The 15,726-nt window shown below is 41.7% G+C and overlaps 1 protein-coding gene across 14 annotated transcripts in view; it reads right to left on the reverse strand.

Annotated features, from left to right (window-relative positions):
- Positions 1-5,039: 5,039 nt before the first annotated feature.
- Positions 5,040-15,726, reverse strand: part of ELMO1 (engulfment and cell motility 1) — a 312,095-nt gene continuing 301,408 nt past the window's right edge. For all 14 annotated transcript variants that reach the window (XM_069007623.1, XM_069007621.1, XM_069007625.1 and 11 more), the window contains 2 exons: positions 10,892-10,969; positions 5,040-6,367 (listed from right to left, as the gene is read on the reverse strand). In XM_069007623.1, the coding sequence (XP_068863724.1) occupies positions 6,167-6,367; positions 10,892-10,969 (279 nt within the window). In that variant the 3' untranslated portion in view covers positions 5,040-6,166. The remainder of the gene's footprint in view (positions 6,368-10,891; positions 10,970-15,726) is intronic.

Here is a 15,726-nt window from a genome sequence, read left to right on the forward strand (position 1 = left end):
GAGAAACCAAGAAGATACAGATATATCTCATAAAAAAATGCTGCCTCTTATTAAACAAAAGACAGCCAGCCTCCCTCTCCCTTATGATAACCAGGAGGAATCCCAAAACATAATCAGTTTAGGCTGAACACCATGTTGCTGACAAGATTAAAATTAGTCTCATGAGGTTTCATCAAGGGAAAATTTAACTGTGGCACTCAATCAGGCTGCAGAATCCTCTAATGACAACCGAAATAAAGTCATTCAAGACAGATCCTTAAATGTCACAGGAAAGAAAGCCTGCCCTTGGCTTCATCTCTTGGCAAAATTTTATTAAGTATGTTTTTCCCTCCCCTCCTCTATATGCACTGCTGCTTTCCTGGCCATACTCTCCCTGGGCTGAAACAACAGGCCAGCATCCTACTTGGAATACAGAGCACTGGGTTCCCCAGCTTTGTGTCTGTCCCATAGGTCACATCTTATAGGAAATGGTCTATAAACAAGAGGCAAATAGGATGAGAGAGAGTTTGCATGAACCTCCCAACACGAAGAGGCTTGTTTGGCTCTTCCAAGAGAGTATAAAACCACAACAGCTGCTGTTCTCCACATAGCACCTCCACCAAGGTGGCTACAGCAAAACTGAGAAACTCTCAGTTGAAAAAACACATCAGATCAGAAAACTCTTCTATCTCCAACACCAATATCTCCACTTGGAGAGGGACGGCTTATGAGATGTTTCCTTTGCCCTACATGTGTCCCTGCAAGCTAAGCATCACCAGACAGCTCTGCTCTTCAGTGATGTTCAAGGTCTCCCAGCAAGAAGTGAAAATAAAGTGTAAATATGTGTCACTAAATGAGTTTGAAACGGTATCCAGCACTTTTTAACCTTGCCCTGAGGAGGCTGCTGCAGGACAGCACTTCCTGACTCAGCACTTTGAAATCACCTTGCTATCAAAATTCATGGCTCTCCCAACATCCATTTTATGCCTAGTCTTTCCCTAAAAAACTTCTGCTTTTAAAGCCATTCTCCTCTCAAGTTTCAGCCTGATTTCATCCAGAAAGGGTTCTCGTTTCATTTCTTTAAGTGCTGTGTTAAGTCCCAAAGATGCATGAAGCAGCTGGAGTGATGTTGAATAATCAGACAGCATCCTGTTCAGTCTCTTTAAGTGACCAGTGGTACACAATCTAATTACACATCAGACAGAAAAGTCATTATTTGCACAGCCTCTGAGCATGTAGCAAAATCTCAGTTATAGGTAAAATTGCCTTCCTGCTCACACAGGCCCTGATCTAGCACAGTCCCTGAGCACTCACCTAAATTTAGGTGCCTGTTTATCAAACTGAAATCAAGCATCTTTTGCTGCATGGGTAAGTGCTTTGTTAATCAAGGAACTTGTTTAAGCCATGTGGATGTTTAATATTCAAATATAATTCTTATCTAGGGAGGGAGGGAGCACCGAGCAAGTCTCATCCTGATTTATCCAGCTCTGGGGAAAGCAATGACAGCTCAGCCAGCAGTGTGACAAAAACTCTGTCCTATGAATGTCTTCCAGAGTTTGCAGGGATTTTACCTTTGCCTCCCTGAGGATGCTCTAAGGGTAAGGGCTGTCCTATGCTTAGTATTCCAGACAGCTAAGATATCCCCAGGTTAGTAAGGGCTAGATTTATTTTTTTTTTTAACTCTCAAGAATAATGGAGCAGGAAGGGAGTAAAAGCTCACACTAATCTTATTATGCTCCTTAGATGAATGACTTTCATATGACAGTGAAGCTAATGCCATTTACTTGTCAGTGAAGCAGCAAAAAAAGACAGAAGGGAGGATATGGCAGTACAAGAGTGTCCTCCTGCTCCCAACATCTTCTTTTCTGGAACATTCCTTCCTTCCTTGCTCAGGATTAGCAGCTTGAATCACTATAGAGCTGGATGCATCAGAGGCACCCCTGCTCACTGAGTCCAATGTAGTAACAAACAACCAAAGACCAGATGCGTTCAGGCGTATTCATGCCCATGCTCCTCTCTCCATCTTCTCCCGACAGGAACATGTTTCTTTTCTTCTTTCATCCCTCCCTCTTTTGAGAGCTGGCCAGAGGCTGTGGGATTGCAGCTGGTGGCCTACAGCGTTGCTGAGGGGATGCAGGGCTCCCTTGCAGCTCAGCTGTCTGCCAGAGGAGACAGGGATTTGTTCTGGGCAGTGGATCCCACCAGGTTTCCATGCAAGCCTTCACATTCTCACAGGCATGACATGCCTGCATTAATGGGGACAACTGATGGGAGAGAAACATTGATGACAAGCACCCTATGCAAGAAAAATGCAATTCTGGGTAGGGCATGAAGACACAAGAGGATTACACAAATGAAGTAATCAGGATCTTGCACGGTCATTTTGCAACCCAAGAGAGAGTCAGCACCCACCTGGCCTCCTGGCATGAGAATGTTATTTCTTCATGTAAGGTGTAATGAAAGAGTTCTCCATACTGAAAAAAGAACTGCTTCTGAAAAATGGTAGTAAAACCCCATTTCTCTGACACATAGCTTGCTTTGTACAGGATTACTTAGAACTGCTGCTCTTCTCCTTGTCCTTACAAGTAGAGCAAGCAGTTGACTTAGGAAGATACGAATTTTTCTTGATTCAAGTCTTCTGGTAAAAGAATATATTAACTTTCAAAAGCAAAGTCATTTCCAAAACAGGAGCTAAAATTAGACTGATTTTTTTTTTTTTTTGTTCTTTCTCCCCTTTATGGCTTTTACAAGCAATTACCCACTTAATGTTTTGAAATTATACAAGAAACTCCAATAGCAATTCTTTTTCCTGCTGCATCTCTTTGAATGTGAAGATTTAAAAGCTTTTCCGGAACACAACAGCATGAGCAAATGAATTTGCCATTTTCATTCTCCAATTTCTTTTTTTTAAAGAATGGGAAGCAGCGGGATATTTCTTCATCATTAAATTTTTTTTTGTTTTGTTTTGTTTTAAATTTCATAATGACGAAGTGAGCCTGTATGACAGCTCTAGAAACTGAAGGCAGGATTCTTCTTTGCACCACAGCCTTTCATGTTGCTGTGGGAGTGCTGCTAAAATAGCTGGAAGGGCTATTACGCCAACGCATCTCTTGAGCCTCTTCTTTCTTATGGCAGGGTGGCAGATACAAATTTAGCATTCCTGCTCACATGACCATCCCACACTGTGCATAACCCATACAAAGAGCCAGGCCATGTGGGGAGCTGGGGATTCTGCAAAGTAGGGCTGCAGGAAGCGGTGAGATAGAGCCACGCAGCAGTGCTGTGGTATGCCTCTGGCCCTGGACTGGGATCCCCCTCGTCAGGCTGCACCCACCCTGTGGGGTCCCAAGGCAGTACAGAGGGTGACGGGCTGTGTCACCTGCTGTGAAAGGAGAGGGCTCCCAGCCATTCACGCTCAAGGGCCCCACGCTGCCTGAGTGGTGTTGATGTGCCTCAGTGTCATGTGGATGGGCAGGAGGTGTTGGTAGAAACAGAGGGCTGGGACGCCAGCTCTCTTCCCACCACCTTCCCATGGCTCTTAGGGTGGAATTAGGGGCACTCACCTTAGTGGAGGAGGCAAGTCTAACTTTTATCTCCTGTCCCCTGAAGCAGGGGTTTTGTTTGCTCCTCTCTGGTTGTCATGTAGATGCCTGCCTGCTAAGACCACAGCATTGCAGTGCCACTGAGCTGGCAGAGTGTGTTTGGCTCTTATAGCTTAGGAATGAAAGGTGTTACTTTTGCCAGCAAAGCAATACCCATCTGAAGCACCAACTATGAAATCTGTGAATAAAAAGCAAATCCAGCTGGGTCAGGGGAATTAAAACAACTCAGGCTCTCCATTCTGCTCCATGTTTTATCTGCAAGAAGGTAAGAGGCAGCATCAGTAAAGAAACATGTTCTTGTAAAGAAACATGTTCCTACCTCCATCCCTCACCCCCAAGACTCCTTTAAAATTCCCTCTGGCAGGCAGTGCCTTTGCTTCCCCTATTTCCTGACCATGACTACTTTGTCAGACTATAGTCTGACAAAGCTCTGGAGAATAAACTATCTCAAACTCACACAACTCATGTTGTACATCTCTGTTCTCATTAAGACTGAACCTTTTCTCAGGCCACACTTTCTCCCATAATTTTTCCCTCCAGAGTTTAACTCAGTCTCTCTTATTAACTTACTTTATCATCCATTACCACCAAAACCAACTTATATCTTCTGTTACATTAAGGCATTCATAAAATGCTGCAAGCACAGCTTCAGGAAGGCACCTTCCTTCAAACTTTCATGCTCAAATTCATACAATGTTCTCATTATCTTCCTTTTCATTGCACCTGCATCACTTCTCTTCTCAACTGGTGTGAGGCCAGTCAGGATGTTTTCCCCAGGGCCATGTGGATGGAGCAAAGGCCACCTCAGTCGAGAACTTCTACGACTGTCAGAATTGGAACCACCTTCTGGGTTTCTCACTTGCATGAGTTCTGATAAAACCCCTCCACAGTCTTTTTCAGCTGGGTCTGAGCAGGAGAGAAGCTTACACTGATAAACATCTGTCTCCAGCATGTGCAGTGGGAGGGAAAGAGCTGGCAGGTTCCTCTAGACTCGGACTTTAGGAGTTGAACTCAGTGAAATATCTAGAAAAACATGAGGATGAAGGGAATCCATCCTACAAAGCTCAAACCTTCCAAATACCAATCTGCTGCAGCCATAAACACTCTCAGTGGAGAAAATAGAAATACATGAAGATACAGGCATGAAATACATGAAATACAGGAAGACAGTTGCCCCAGCAAACACAGGAAAGGCAGCAGCCTTGAACTGACCATGAGCACATCAGTATGCTGGGATTTTGGATTTCACACGGGCCCTTCTCACAGGAAGGCTCATGTAACCATGGCAATGGAGATCTCTGGATGCATCTCATCCTTGTCACCACTAACAAACAAGTACGTTAAATCAGATGCAGGTAAGAAAGGTTTTCCCACTCCTCTTTGCACTAAACAGTTCAGAATTGCTAGCAACCATAAGGAATAAGAGACAACTTCAGAAGAAAAACAAAGTTCCAAGAATCATCACAACTCAGATTTTTATTCAACAGTGAAGTTGAAGGGAAAGGTGGTTTCTTCCCTTCGGGGCAAATGTTCCAAATGGAAATTAAGTAAAAATATTGTTCCCCAAAAGTACTCACAATGAAATTAGTTTTCATTAAATATATTTGTTTGGCAAAATAAAATAAAAAAATTAGAACCCGTACAAAAAAAATCCCTTGCAAATTTCTAACACTGTAGCAATGACAACAATGTAAACCTGGATGTTTGGCAGTTGTAATTAATTTGTGAAAATTACTGTTGAACTTTGGACCAAGGAAATAAAAATCACTTCAAATAGCAACAAGCCAATTTCAGAGGCAACTGAGGCTTAGGGAACGCTACAGGAATGGGACACACTAGTGGCTTCATACACGGTTTGTGCGAGTGATCTGCTAGTGTGGGGCTATTGTAAGAGCTGGGAGGAAAAGAAGTTAAAAGCTGTTGCAGCATTGCAGCATATGGTACAGCAAAAACCTGCAGACTTTCCATTCTGGGAGCCGATCGGTTGGGTGAAGGCTGGAGGCAAGAGCTGAGATGACGGTGGAGAGAATAATGACAGTGACGGATGGTGCAAGCACGGGGAAGCAGTTAACGAATTTCATCATCACATTGGATTCAGTGGTGAGCAGACTCTTGTGAGTGTCTGGGGGAATCTTCTGCTTACAGTAGCTGCTTTTGCTCCCTACCTCCCTCCTCCTTCCAGTTAAAGCCTCTGCCCTGCCAAGTGGGTTTCACAGGCATGCAGTTTGGTAACAACGTCCTTTAGTTAAGAATGTCTGTTCCAGTATTAAAAATGTAAAAAAAGTCCTCAGGAGGGTGCTTCTTAGTGGCAGTCTTTGCCTTAAGCAAGGCCAATGGCCTGCAATTACAAGTTAATTAAAGCAATGTGGATTTGGATGAGCAATGGGGAAGATGGGAATGGGGAAGGAAGGGATGCAGGGAACAGGGAGGAATGCAAGTGTTTCTACATCCCTCCCCAAAGCCAAAATCCAAGGTGCAAAAGTGGGTTTCTTTTTTTCCTCACACTCTTCTTTTTTTTTTTTTTTTTTTAATCTCTCTCCAGTTATAATGTATTTCCAGTTTCAGAGCAAGTTTCAGTGACTGCCTCAGTTACAGTCATAAACAAAGTCGTAGTTGCTGGGCTCCTTTGGGATAGGTGGGGGAGCATCTGGGATCTGTATATTTTCCAAGTCAAGGAGGCGTAGCTTTATCTCCATGCTGAGCAGCGTGTCTAGGTCGTTCCGCGTTAGGTCACTCAACATATCCTTCCCAAGGAGGGCGTTCAAACCATCGGTCCATACACAATACTGCACAGGAAAAGGATAAAAACTGTCATTAATAGGCTTTTCATACACAAACTCCTTGTCTGGTCTGGTCCTCTACGGTTCTTGCTCCCATGGCGACTTACAAAGAGACCTAAAATTAGTTTGATGCCTTTTATCAGCTCGTATCATGAAAAAGCCTTTCACTGAGCTGCTCAGAAAATGGAAAAAAAATCCAGAAAATGGGAAGAAATGACTGTATTTAGTTGTTTGACAATTTGCTATCTCCTCCAAACTTCTTGCTGAATGTTCTTCCAGACTTACTGGAGAAGGAACAATATCTAACTTAGGACAACAAACCTCTGGAGAAATCTCCTTCACTCCTCTCATTCTCTTTCCCCAGTACCTATCAAAAAAGCCTGATTATCTTACACTAACTAAACTTTTAATTCCAAGACAGTTAAGTTAGGTGAACTGAATCCCACCCCAAATCCTTCTTGACTCATTATCTAAAAAATCCTATGCTATCTATCTACTTTTATTATGGTTTGCTTTCCTATACACAAAGTTGTTACAATTGATTGTCTCATATATCTATGCCTACTTTACCACTATTTTACACAAAATAACATGTTGTGAAAGCTACAGTCAGTTAATGCTGTGTCCTTAATGAAAATTAAATGCCAAGCTGCTTGGATGTAATACTAAATGCTGCAAATGCTGAACTGGCCTCTAAAACCTTTTCCTTACTGGTAGCTTTTTCCTAATAAGAGATGCCATCTTTCCCAACAGCTGACAGCTTGTGATAAACGTGGGCTGAATAACCATTTTAAATCAGCAACAAATTCAAGGGAGATTGGTGATCTAGAGTCAACTTCTATTGAATAAGTCACTTTCATTTATTACTACAAGCCATTTATTCAACTATGAACAGAAGTACTCAAATGCTGTCATCTAAAAATAAAGATTTCAATCATGAACTTGTGTCCTAGTTTGCAGGAGAAAAATTAAATCAACCGTAACTGCATTTTTATCTTACAAATACTTCTGCTGGATTTCATGCCAAAAAAAAGGTTTTTAAATTTAGCTGACCATTTGCTACATGATGCTGCCGAGTTTAAAGATAGCCATGGTTGACTTCATCCCATAGCAGAAATGAGGATTATTTTTAAGGAAGAGAGAGAAGCCCCCCTCTTCATCCAGAAAAAGGGCATATTTTAAAAATAGGATGGGTTAGCACACTTCAGCATCCGAAGTGAAATCCAACCCACTTAAGTCAGTAACAAAACAGTAGCAGAGGGAGCTTTTTCACCCAGGGTGTGGACAAGCCAAGCTGCAGCTTTAATATGAGATCAGCTCTATAGAAGAGACTTTAGAGTTCAGGTTGTCCTGCTGACCAGTACTAAATAAACAACTTAGCCTGCTTATTCTAGGCTGTCAGTGTACCACTGAAGACTTTTAAAGCATGTAATTTTTTTGGAGCGTATGCAGAACATCAGGAAAAGAAAGGAGCTATTCTAGAAAAATAGTTATATTTGAACAGACTATCATCTTCTACAATTTACTTGAAATCTTTTTTCGGGAAAGTTTTCCCTGAATTCATTATGAAGAAAGGAACAGAAAAGCAAAAGGCTCTGCTCAGGTTACAGGAGAGCAGAGAATCTTTTCAACAGATGCAGCCCCTGACGTAAATCGTCCATCACCTGCACAGCCAGTGCGGCCAGCGCTCCCTCTGGGGAGGAATCCCAGAGAGCCAGAAAGCAGAACCGCAGTTCTCCCCTCTTCCAGATACAACTCGTTCAGGGCCCAGAGAAACCAAATTCTGGCCACAATTCTGATAAGTGCAATGGCCTGGAAAAGGGGCTTCCTCTCTAATCTCCATATTGGCAAATGCACCTAATTAAACTCCTGCACATGTTGAGCAGAGAGACATCCTAATGAGATGGTGGGAAAACAGAGGCATTCATTCAGAAGCTTTTTTCTTCTTAATATGCAAAAGAGACGAAGAGCCACTGAAAAATTAATTTACGAGATTCATTTTCATAAAACTCCAATGAAACCTAATTATGGCTTCTCTCATCAGTTTCTCTGTCAAAAATCATGGGTAAGATTAATCCACCTTTTTTGCTATGTAGTTGAAACCAGTTATTAGTATTTAAATTATAAACAAATACAATGGAGTGATCTCATGGTACTGAATCCTCTGGCTAGCAGTAAGCTCAAACAGATGGCTAAGGGAATTGACAAACTTAAGTGTGCTAGAATGAGGTCCACATTTCAATGATACTGGTTCAGTAATGAGATTTTATCAAAGAATTGCCCTGGGACTCAAGAACTAGAAAGGTTGCACAGGCTTCATCCATCTGGATGCATCTGGATGCAGCCCCGAGCAACCTGGTCTGAGCTCACTGCTGACCTGCTTTGAGCAGGAGATTGGACTCGGGACACCTCCAAGGTTCCTTGCAGCCAGAATTATCCTATGAGCCTCATTCAATTTTTCTTTTTAGGACACTCAACTCCCACGTTTCAACCTCACTCTACAATCACGAGGGCTGCACAAGTACTTAAAAAAAGCCCTGCAAGTCTGACCTGAAATTGTCATGTACCAACATCATTCCTGGTGCTTCACACAAAGCTTTCCAAATCTTGAATTGTCACCACCAAAGCTCCCAAACTGACAATGCTGCTAAACCAGCACTTCTATCAACAGGCACCCCAACTACTTTGATGAAGAGTCACGGGCTTCACAACATGCTACTTGCCTTTCCTTGTGGGTGCTTCCTCTGAACACTTGTACTTTCTACTTTCATCACAACTCACTCTTCTGCAGGCCATGGAAAAATACAGAGGAAGCAAGATATCTTTTTAAAAACTTTCATTTGGGAACTGTCAAGTGGCAGCAGAGACTGTTGCCTCTGGCCATTTTTTTGAACATATTAATTTTGTTTCAAAGCAGCTGCACAAGACCAGAAAGAGAAATGAAGATAAAAGGTGTGTTTAATGCAATCATGAGCAATTGGGTTAGTGCATCTCAGTGCTACTTCCTGTCAGCGGGATGCAGTAGCAGCTTTTGAACATTCAGGCCATTAAAATCCACTTGTAGCTATAAGCTATATTTGAGATACAGTGGCTGAAAAAATTGTTGGTTTTTATGACCATTTGCTCTTATGAGCTGAAACAGTCTAGATTTGAGTTTCTGGAGGATTTATATCAGATACCACTGAACATATGTTCAGTTCTGAGGATGAAGACAACCATGTTTTTCTTAGAACTACAGCTCTAGTGGCACACTGTGCCTGGGATACTATTGCTCCTTCCGCTTACATGAAAACTGACCAGCAAATACTTCTCTGGAATGAACATTCTTGAAAATGACACTCAAATATTAATCCACAGAAAGACCCAAATGGGCATAACCTTATCTCCTCTCCTAAAATTAACATTTAGTTGAAGGTTTTAGTCCAGAATAACAAATGTTGAAGTGGCATAACTAATGCACTTCACTTGTAAAGCAATTTCATGCACTTTTTAAACACTACAGTATAATGCAGTTTAAAGTAATCTTCTGTAGCTCATAATCTTAACACAGTGTCGTGAACTGAGACCAAATGTGATACCTCAAAATAAGTGTGCAAATGGAACACAACTCTTCTTGCTTTAGAAATAAGAAGGATTTTTTTAAATACAGTGCATTCTGCTAAACCTTTACTTGAAATTTCTTTGAGAGAAACACATTCAGTGATTCAACACAACTAAGGTAAATTAATCCCATCACATGCCAGAAGGCAATGATGTTGTCTATTTCCTTGTGGTTTTTACTAAGAAAAGGGAGCAGGGAAGGGACTATCATTCATCCTTGCTGTTGCTATTTACATTGTCTTCCGACAAGTGAAAGCCATTGCAAAACACTCCCCTGTAGAAATGGAATAGAGGGGGCCTTCTATGATCACCTGTCATGAGTGGTTTTAAGCAACGTGTAAGTAAGAAAAAGGGGATATGCAATGCATATATGGAGACCCAGACTCCATATGCAATATGGAGACCACAACTCTTTGGCTGAAATTGAGACCCAGTATGGCATAACCACCCCTGATTATGCTGTTATTGTCAAGATGAACTGAGGCTGGCAGAGATTCTTCGAAAGTTTGGCTGTACAAATCCTCAGTGTTGAACGTTCTCTAGTGTCTAAAGTACAGCAGACCACAAGAAATGAGGAAATGCTGAACGAGGTCTATAGAACTTCAAGGTCTGCCCAAGCTCTCTTTTCTCCTTCTTATGGCTCATATTTCAGGAGGGCTTAGAAATACTGACCTGTAATTTGGAGCTTCATGTGCTCTGTGATGTAGGAATACAAAACATATTTCTTCTGTGGCTCATGCAAGAAAATTGCAGATCTTGTTCCTGTACTAATCCCTTGAATTTCAGTTTGTTTTGAGACATGACACTGATTTAGACGGACCTATACCCTGGGCCAAGATGCCCATTCTTATGTTCTTACAAAGCCATCTGGTGCCTTAAAGCAGCTAAGACAACTTCAAAGAAATTTCTGTACTCTGAACTTAAACTTACCTCATGTTTGTCTGGAGCAATGAAATTCAACTGGCCACTTGAGTCATACAATATAGAGAAAGCAAGCTCTAGCACCTCCTGGAACAATACAAAGAAACACATATTAACGCTGCATGAAAGAGCATTCGTACATTCAGGTCTGTCCTCCTTTACTATCCCTTATTTCCCAAAACAAGTTGCAAAATAGGTTATGGTAGTCTCCTGTCTGGCCAAAGCTGCAGCAGTACCAGACCACTGCAAGAGACTGGCACAGCAAGAATCCCACCACAGATGCTTCAGTAAAAACAAACTCACCCACCTCAGTGTTTACTGCAGCCCACTGGGTCATGCATTACTTTAGCAATTAAGTTTGAGCTAGGCAATGGTGAGGACTGAAATCAATATAATGAATAATAGTACACGTGCAAGAAACTCTTCACGAAGACTCACAGTTTTTTTCAGTTTGTATAGATTAAACTCACAAAGTTCTGCAAGGTTTGATTCCTTGTGTTAAAAATCTTGTCAGGACAATTAATATCCTGGTATATACTTACGTTCTTTTCACTGCTGGAAATATATTAAATTATTCACTCTCAGGAGATTTCTGTAATTTTGTTTCCATCTGAACCAGAATCGTCAGCCTCAGTCAAGCCAAACTATGCCGGTTACTTAAAGACTCAAAGGAATTTTGGGAAAGGAAAAAGCAATTATCTTCTTTTCCCCCTAAGCACTGAAGCTGGAATTGTAAAAGGTACCTAGGAGAATTCATAAAGTGCTGACCTTCCCTAAAAGTCACCTGGATTTGAATTCCCATGGGGAAACACAGGCAATCTGAATAAATAATGAACTTTCAGTGGCCAGCAGTGAGCATGCAAAGATGTTGTCTTATCTGTTGTCATATTATGGTTTCTGCCCACATCACTACAGGTGCCATTACAAGGATCTCACAATCTGCAAGCTCGATGTTATGGGTATATTAACTGTGGAAAAGAGACCCAGCTACAGAGCCAGAGTGCTGACTTGTAACTATGATCTGTATCACATGTCCTGTTCTTTTTGCCTCTTGGCTTCCTCTGCCCTGTCATACTCATGGCTTTTGCTGACTCTCAGCTGACAGCAGTCCCTGCACTGCCAGCAGTGACAGAAGAGCTTCCTAAATTTGCTACACTAAATTTTAAAATGGAAGAATTGAGTGTGGGGACTGCAGCATAAACATTGTTCTAGATTTCTACCCCTGATCTCCCAGTCTGAGACAGACATATGTATTCGGATTTCTGTAAGGGCTTTTTTGGTTTTGAAGTTGTATGATTAAGAGCAGAGTCTGAACCATAAAACTTGCAATCCTTAGGGATAATCTTGGATAATAAGAGATTAAACTTCTCATGGGAAATGTTCTTGTTTTCCTGGAGTTTAGTTACTAGGTTCGACTTGATGTATTGCCAGGCTACAGGAGACAAAGCTGTGTTAAATCCTCACTGTGTTAAATCCCCATGGAGGCTGCAAGTACTAACAGTGCTGGTGCACTCAGCAAACAAATGGCTCAGGGCTCACATGGCCTTTGTGTGTTGTAGGCATGTCTCTCAGCCACACTTTATTAAGAGTGATGTCCCTCATTACAGAAACAAACCTACCTCTACCCACACGAACCCAGCATTATCTCCTCACATAGTGTTATAAATTACTGACAGAACATACCAAGTAATGCCACTGAGGTTGTGAAAATAAAATGCAGCTCTGAAAAAAGGGCTTGTACTGCTATATGATGATGTTCCTGAATTTCATGAAGATCAACAATCCAACAGGCCTGACTCCTGTAATTTTTCCTTTGGGAAACTCCTATGAATATAACTTCTTCTTCACCTCAAAGAGAGAAAAAGGAAGACAAAAATCTCTGCTTGGAAGAGAAACGTGTCAGGAAATCAAGGGATTGGTCATTTCCAGTCAGGCAGAGAATGAGAAAGGACTATATTAAGGGCACCAAGCTTCTCTTTCCGGGGAAAAGTGTTATTTTGGCAGGCCTGGCTACAGCTCAGCTTCTTTGCTGGCTGCTCTGGACTCTATAGGCTTGGGAATTACAGCTTCCAGGTGCCAGCATCTCTGCTGCTTTATGCACAGCAAACTGTCAAGGAAAATGGAAGCCAAAGGAGCTGGAGTTGCCAACTAGCCCTCCACAGTGGTCTCAGTGGTTGAGCTGGCTGACTTGTCAGGGACCCCCACCTGGTTTTGTTACACTCCCATCAATGACAAGCAGGAACTGGCAATTCTTAAAGGAGAAATGGTCAGTCTTTACGAGCCATCTGTAGTTTTCTCTTCCTTTTTCTGTTCTACTTCTCAACCTTTCTCAGTAATTTTTCACTCAAGCTTTTTCCACTTGTTTCTCTATCCCTCTGGTCTTTTTTATCTTACATTCCCTCCAACCTGTTCCTTTCTTCTTTGTTTTGCTTTCCTCCTCCCACACCTCTAGCTGCTGAACTCACTCTCTTGGCATTCCTAGCTCCTTCCACATGTCAGACCTCTGCCCTTCCCTAGATGGTTCTCAAAGGTTGGGAATTGGGACCCACAATGTGCCTCTCTTCTGAGCTGTGCTGAAAACAGAGAACAAGACATTCTGCAAGGGCAGGCTGATACTTCTCACTCCTTGGCTTCAGCTCTGTGGGGGAAGCTGCTGTAGGTGGTATGAAGGGAAGGTTGCTCTCCCATGCCCAGAGCTTCTCTCTACCGCAGTCTCCCCTGGTCCCAACACAGGCCAGAAGCAAGCTATTTTTCATGAACAGGCATTTTGGGTGCCTATGGCAAAGTGATCCCATGCAGCTGGAATGACCTCACTACTTTCTGCCTGCTCTGTCTTCAATACCCTCAAAATACCCGTGTCTTTACTGAAGGCTGAGGCCTCGCCATGTTGAGTTTGCTTGCCAGAGTCAGAAGATCTGCCCCAAAGACCTATCTAGACAGGCAGAAGCAGGGAACTTGTTCAACCAACATGAAATAGGAGATAAGCATCATTCATCAAGGAAGTGAGTGCAACCATTTCAGCTGACTAAAAAGGCACAAAGCCTGAAACCTGCCACATCAGAAAATAAAGGGTGATAGGAGAACACTTCAAAATACCTGGCAATGTTTTTTTCTAATTCTTTTATCATGCTTTCTTTTGAAGGCTGCAAAATCTGACATACTTAATTTCCTTGAAATTCATTGATACTACTTGAGAGTCAGAAACAAGGATTTCAAAATTAAACCTAATTTTAAAACACAGGCAAGACAAACAGCAATGGATTCAGGTCTAGTCCTATCACATTGTTCCAGCTTCATATGCATGCAAATTCCAATTCAGTTTAACTCTTATTTCTTTCTAAATTGTCCTGCTGGAAGAACAATGGCCATGTGCTGGCAAATGAAGAGACACTGAAGCCTTTGTTATGGACATTTTGCCAATTCCAGCTATGCTCATAGCATGGCATTCTGCCATTCAATTTTCTTTTCTGTCAATGAATAAAATTGAGGTGGATGTTATAATACGTACAAAGAAAGCACAGGATGAAAAGGCCTCTTAAAAAATATATCACTGATTGTAAAATTTCAGAAAGTGAAAGGTTTCATACACCAAATTCAGCTGAATTGCATTCTGTGTCTGCCTTTTTGTAAATTTTAATTTCATAACCCATATACGACTTGATATACTGCAAACAACACGTTATTCCTCCTATGTCAGTTAAGTAGTTGCAATATTGTGCCTGACAGTTTGATTGGGATGACAAATAATTTCAAAAATTCTGTGCTTCTCAGGGGAAGAAACAAGGAATTGAGGAAATAAAAAAAAAAAAAAAAGCCACCAAACCAAGAACCCCAAACCCCATTAAAACCCCTGCACCACATCAGAAATAGTAAAACCATCAAAATTGCCATTGCCTGGGTCACAAATATGCTCCAGCCATGGATGCAGCCATGCTACCTAGGAATTCCTGATCTTCACATTCTCAGCCAGAAATTTTATACCAGTCCAAAGCAATTTTACCTAAGGAAATGGGGCAATGCTGAGAGCTGAGGACAAACTGATCTGCAGCATTCCTATTTCGCATTAAATACTATCTAGACATTACTGCTCCATAACGATGACACATTTCCATCACTGCCACCCACTGCTTTCCATCTTTCCCTTTTGCGTGGACATATGAATGCTAAGACAAGGAAGCACTAAAAATATTTTATATGCATCATAAAATGTCCCAGCCAAATGTGTTGATGGTTCAGCTCTAACATGAGGTAGGAGTTGTATGTAATCTATTGTGCTCATGTGTGTCCGTTTGTGCCCTGATTCAGGAAATCAACAAGGAAAAACACTCCTGGGAGTTTTTCTTCCTCACTTGGCATGACTTTTTCCTTTCCTACCATGTAAAGCCAATGCTGAAAGGAGAACAACTTCTCTGTATGAAAACAAATGCAAAAAATACTCAAGATGCTCTGCCAATCTGTGCATAGTTAAGGAAAGTTGCAGCTGTGAAGGTAAAACTAATTGTGTGACATAGCTTTGACAGTGCCTTCTCAGCTTTTATGGCTCCCATCAGAACTGCTTTTTCCAATTTTAACCTGAAGTGTTGAAGCAGGAACTCTTAACATCACTATTTTGTCCATCAAAATCTCCTTCTGGTCGGACCCAAAATGTCTTAAGTTTCAGGTAATCAGAAATTTTGTATCAAAACCTGTGATCTGGCTCCCAGACCTCTCAGGGTGTTGTTCTAGGTCAGACCAAACACCATTAGAGTCTCACTGCTTTCTTGTAAAGGTCAGAGAGACAACCTGATAGAAAATTTATGAACATACCTCACAGAACATGGTATGAAGACCTTCACCACTAATGA

This window comes from Aphelocoma coerulescens, chromosome 2 (genome assembly GCF_041296385.1).
Source record: "Aphelocoma coerulescens isolate FSJ_1873_10779 chromosome 2, UR_Acoe_1.0, whole genome shotgun sequence".
NCBI classification, from domain to species: domain Eukaryota; kingdom Metazoa; phylum Chordata; class Aves; order Passeriformes; family Corvidae; genus Aphelocoma; species Aphelocoma coerulescens.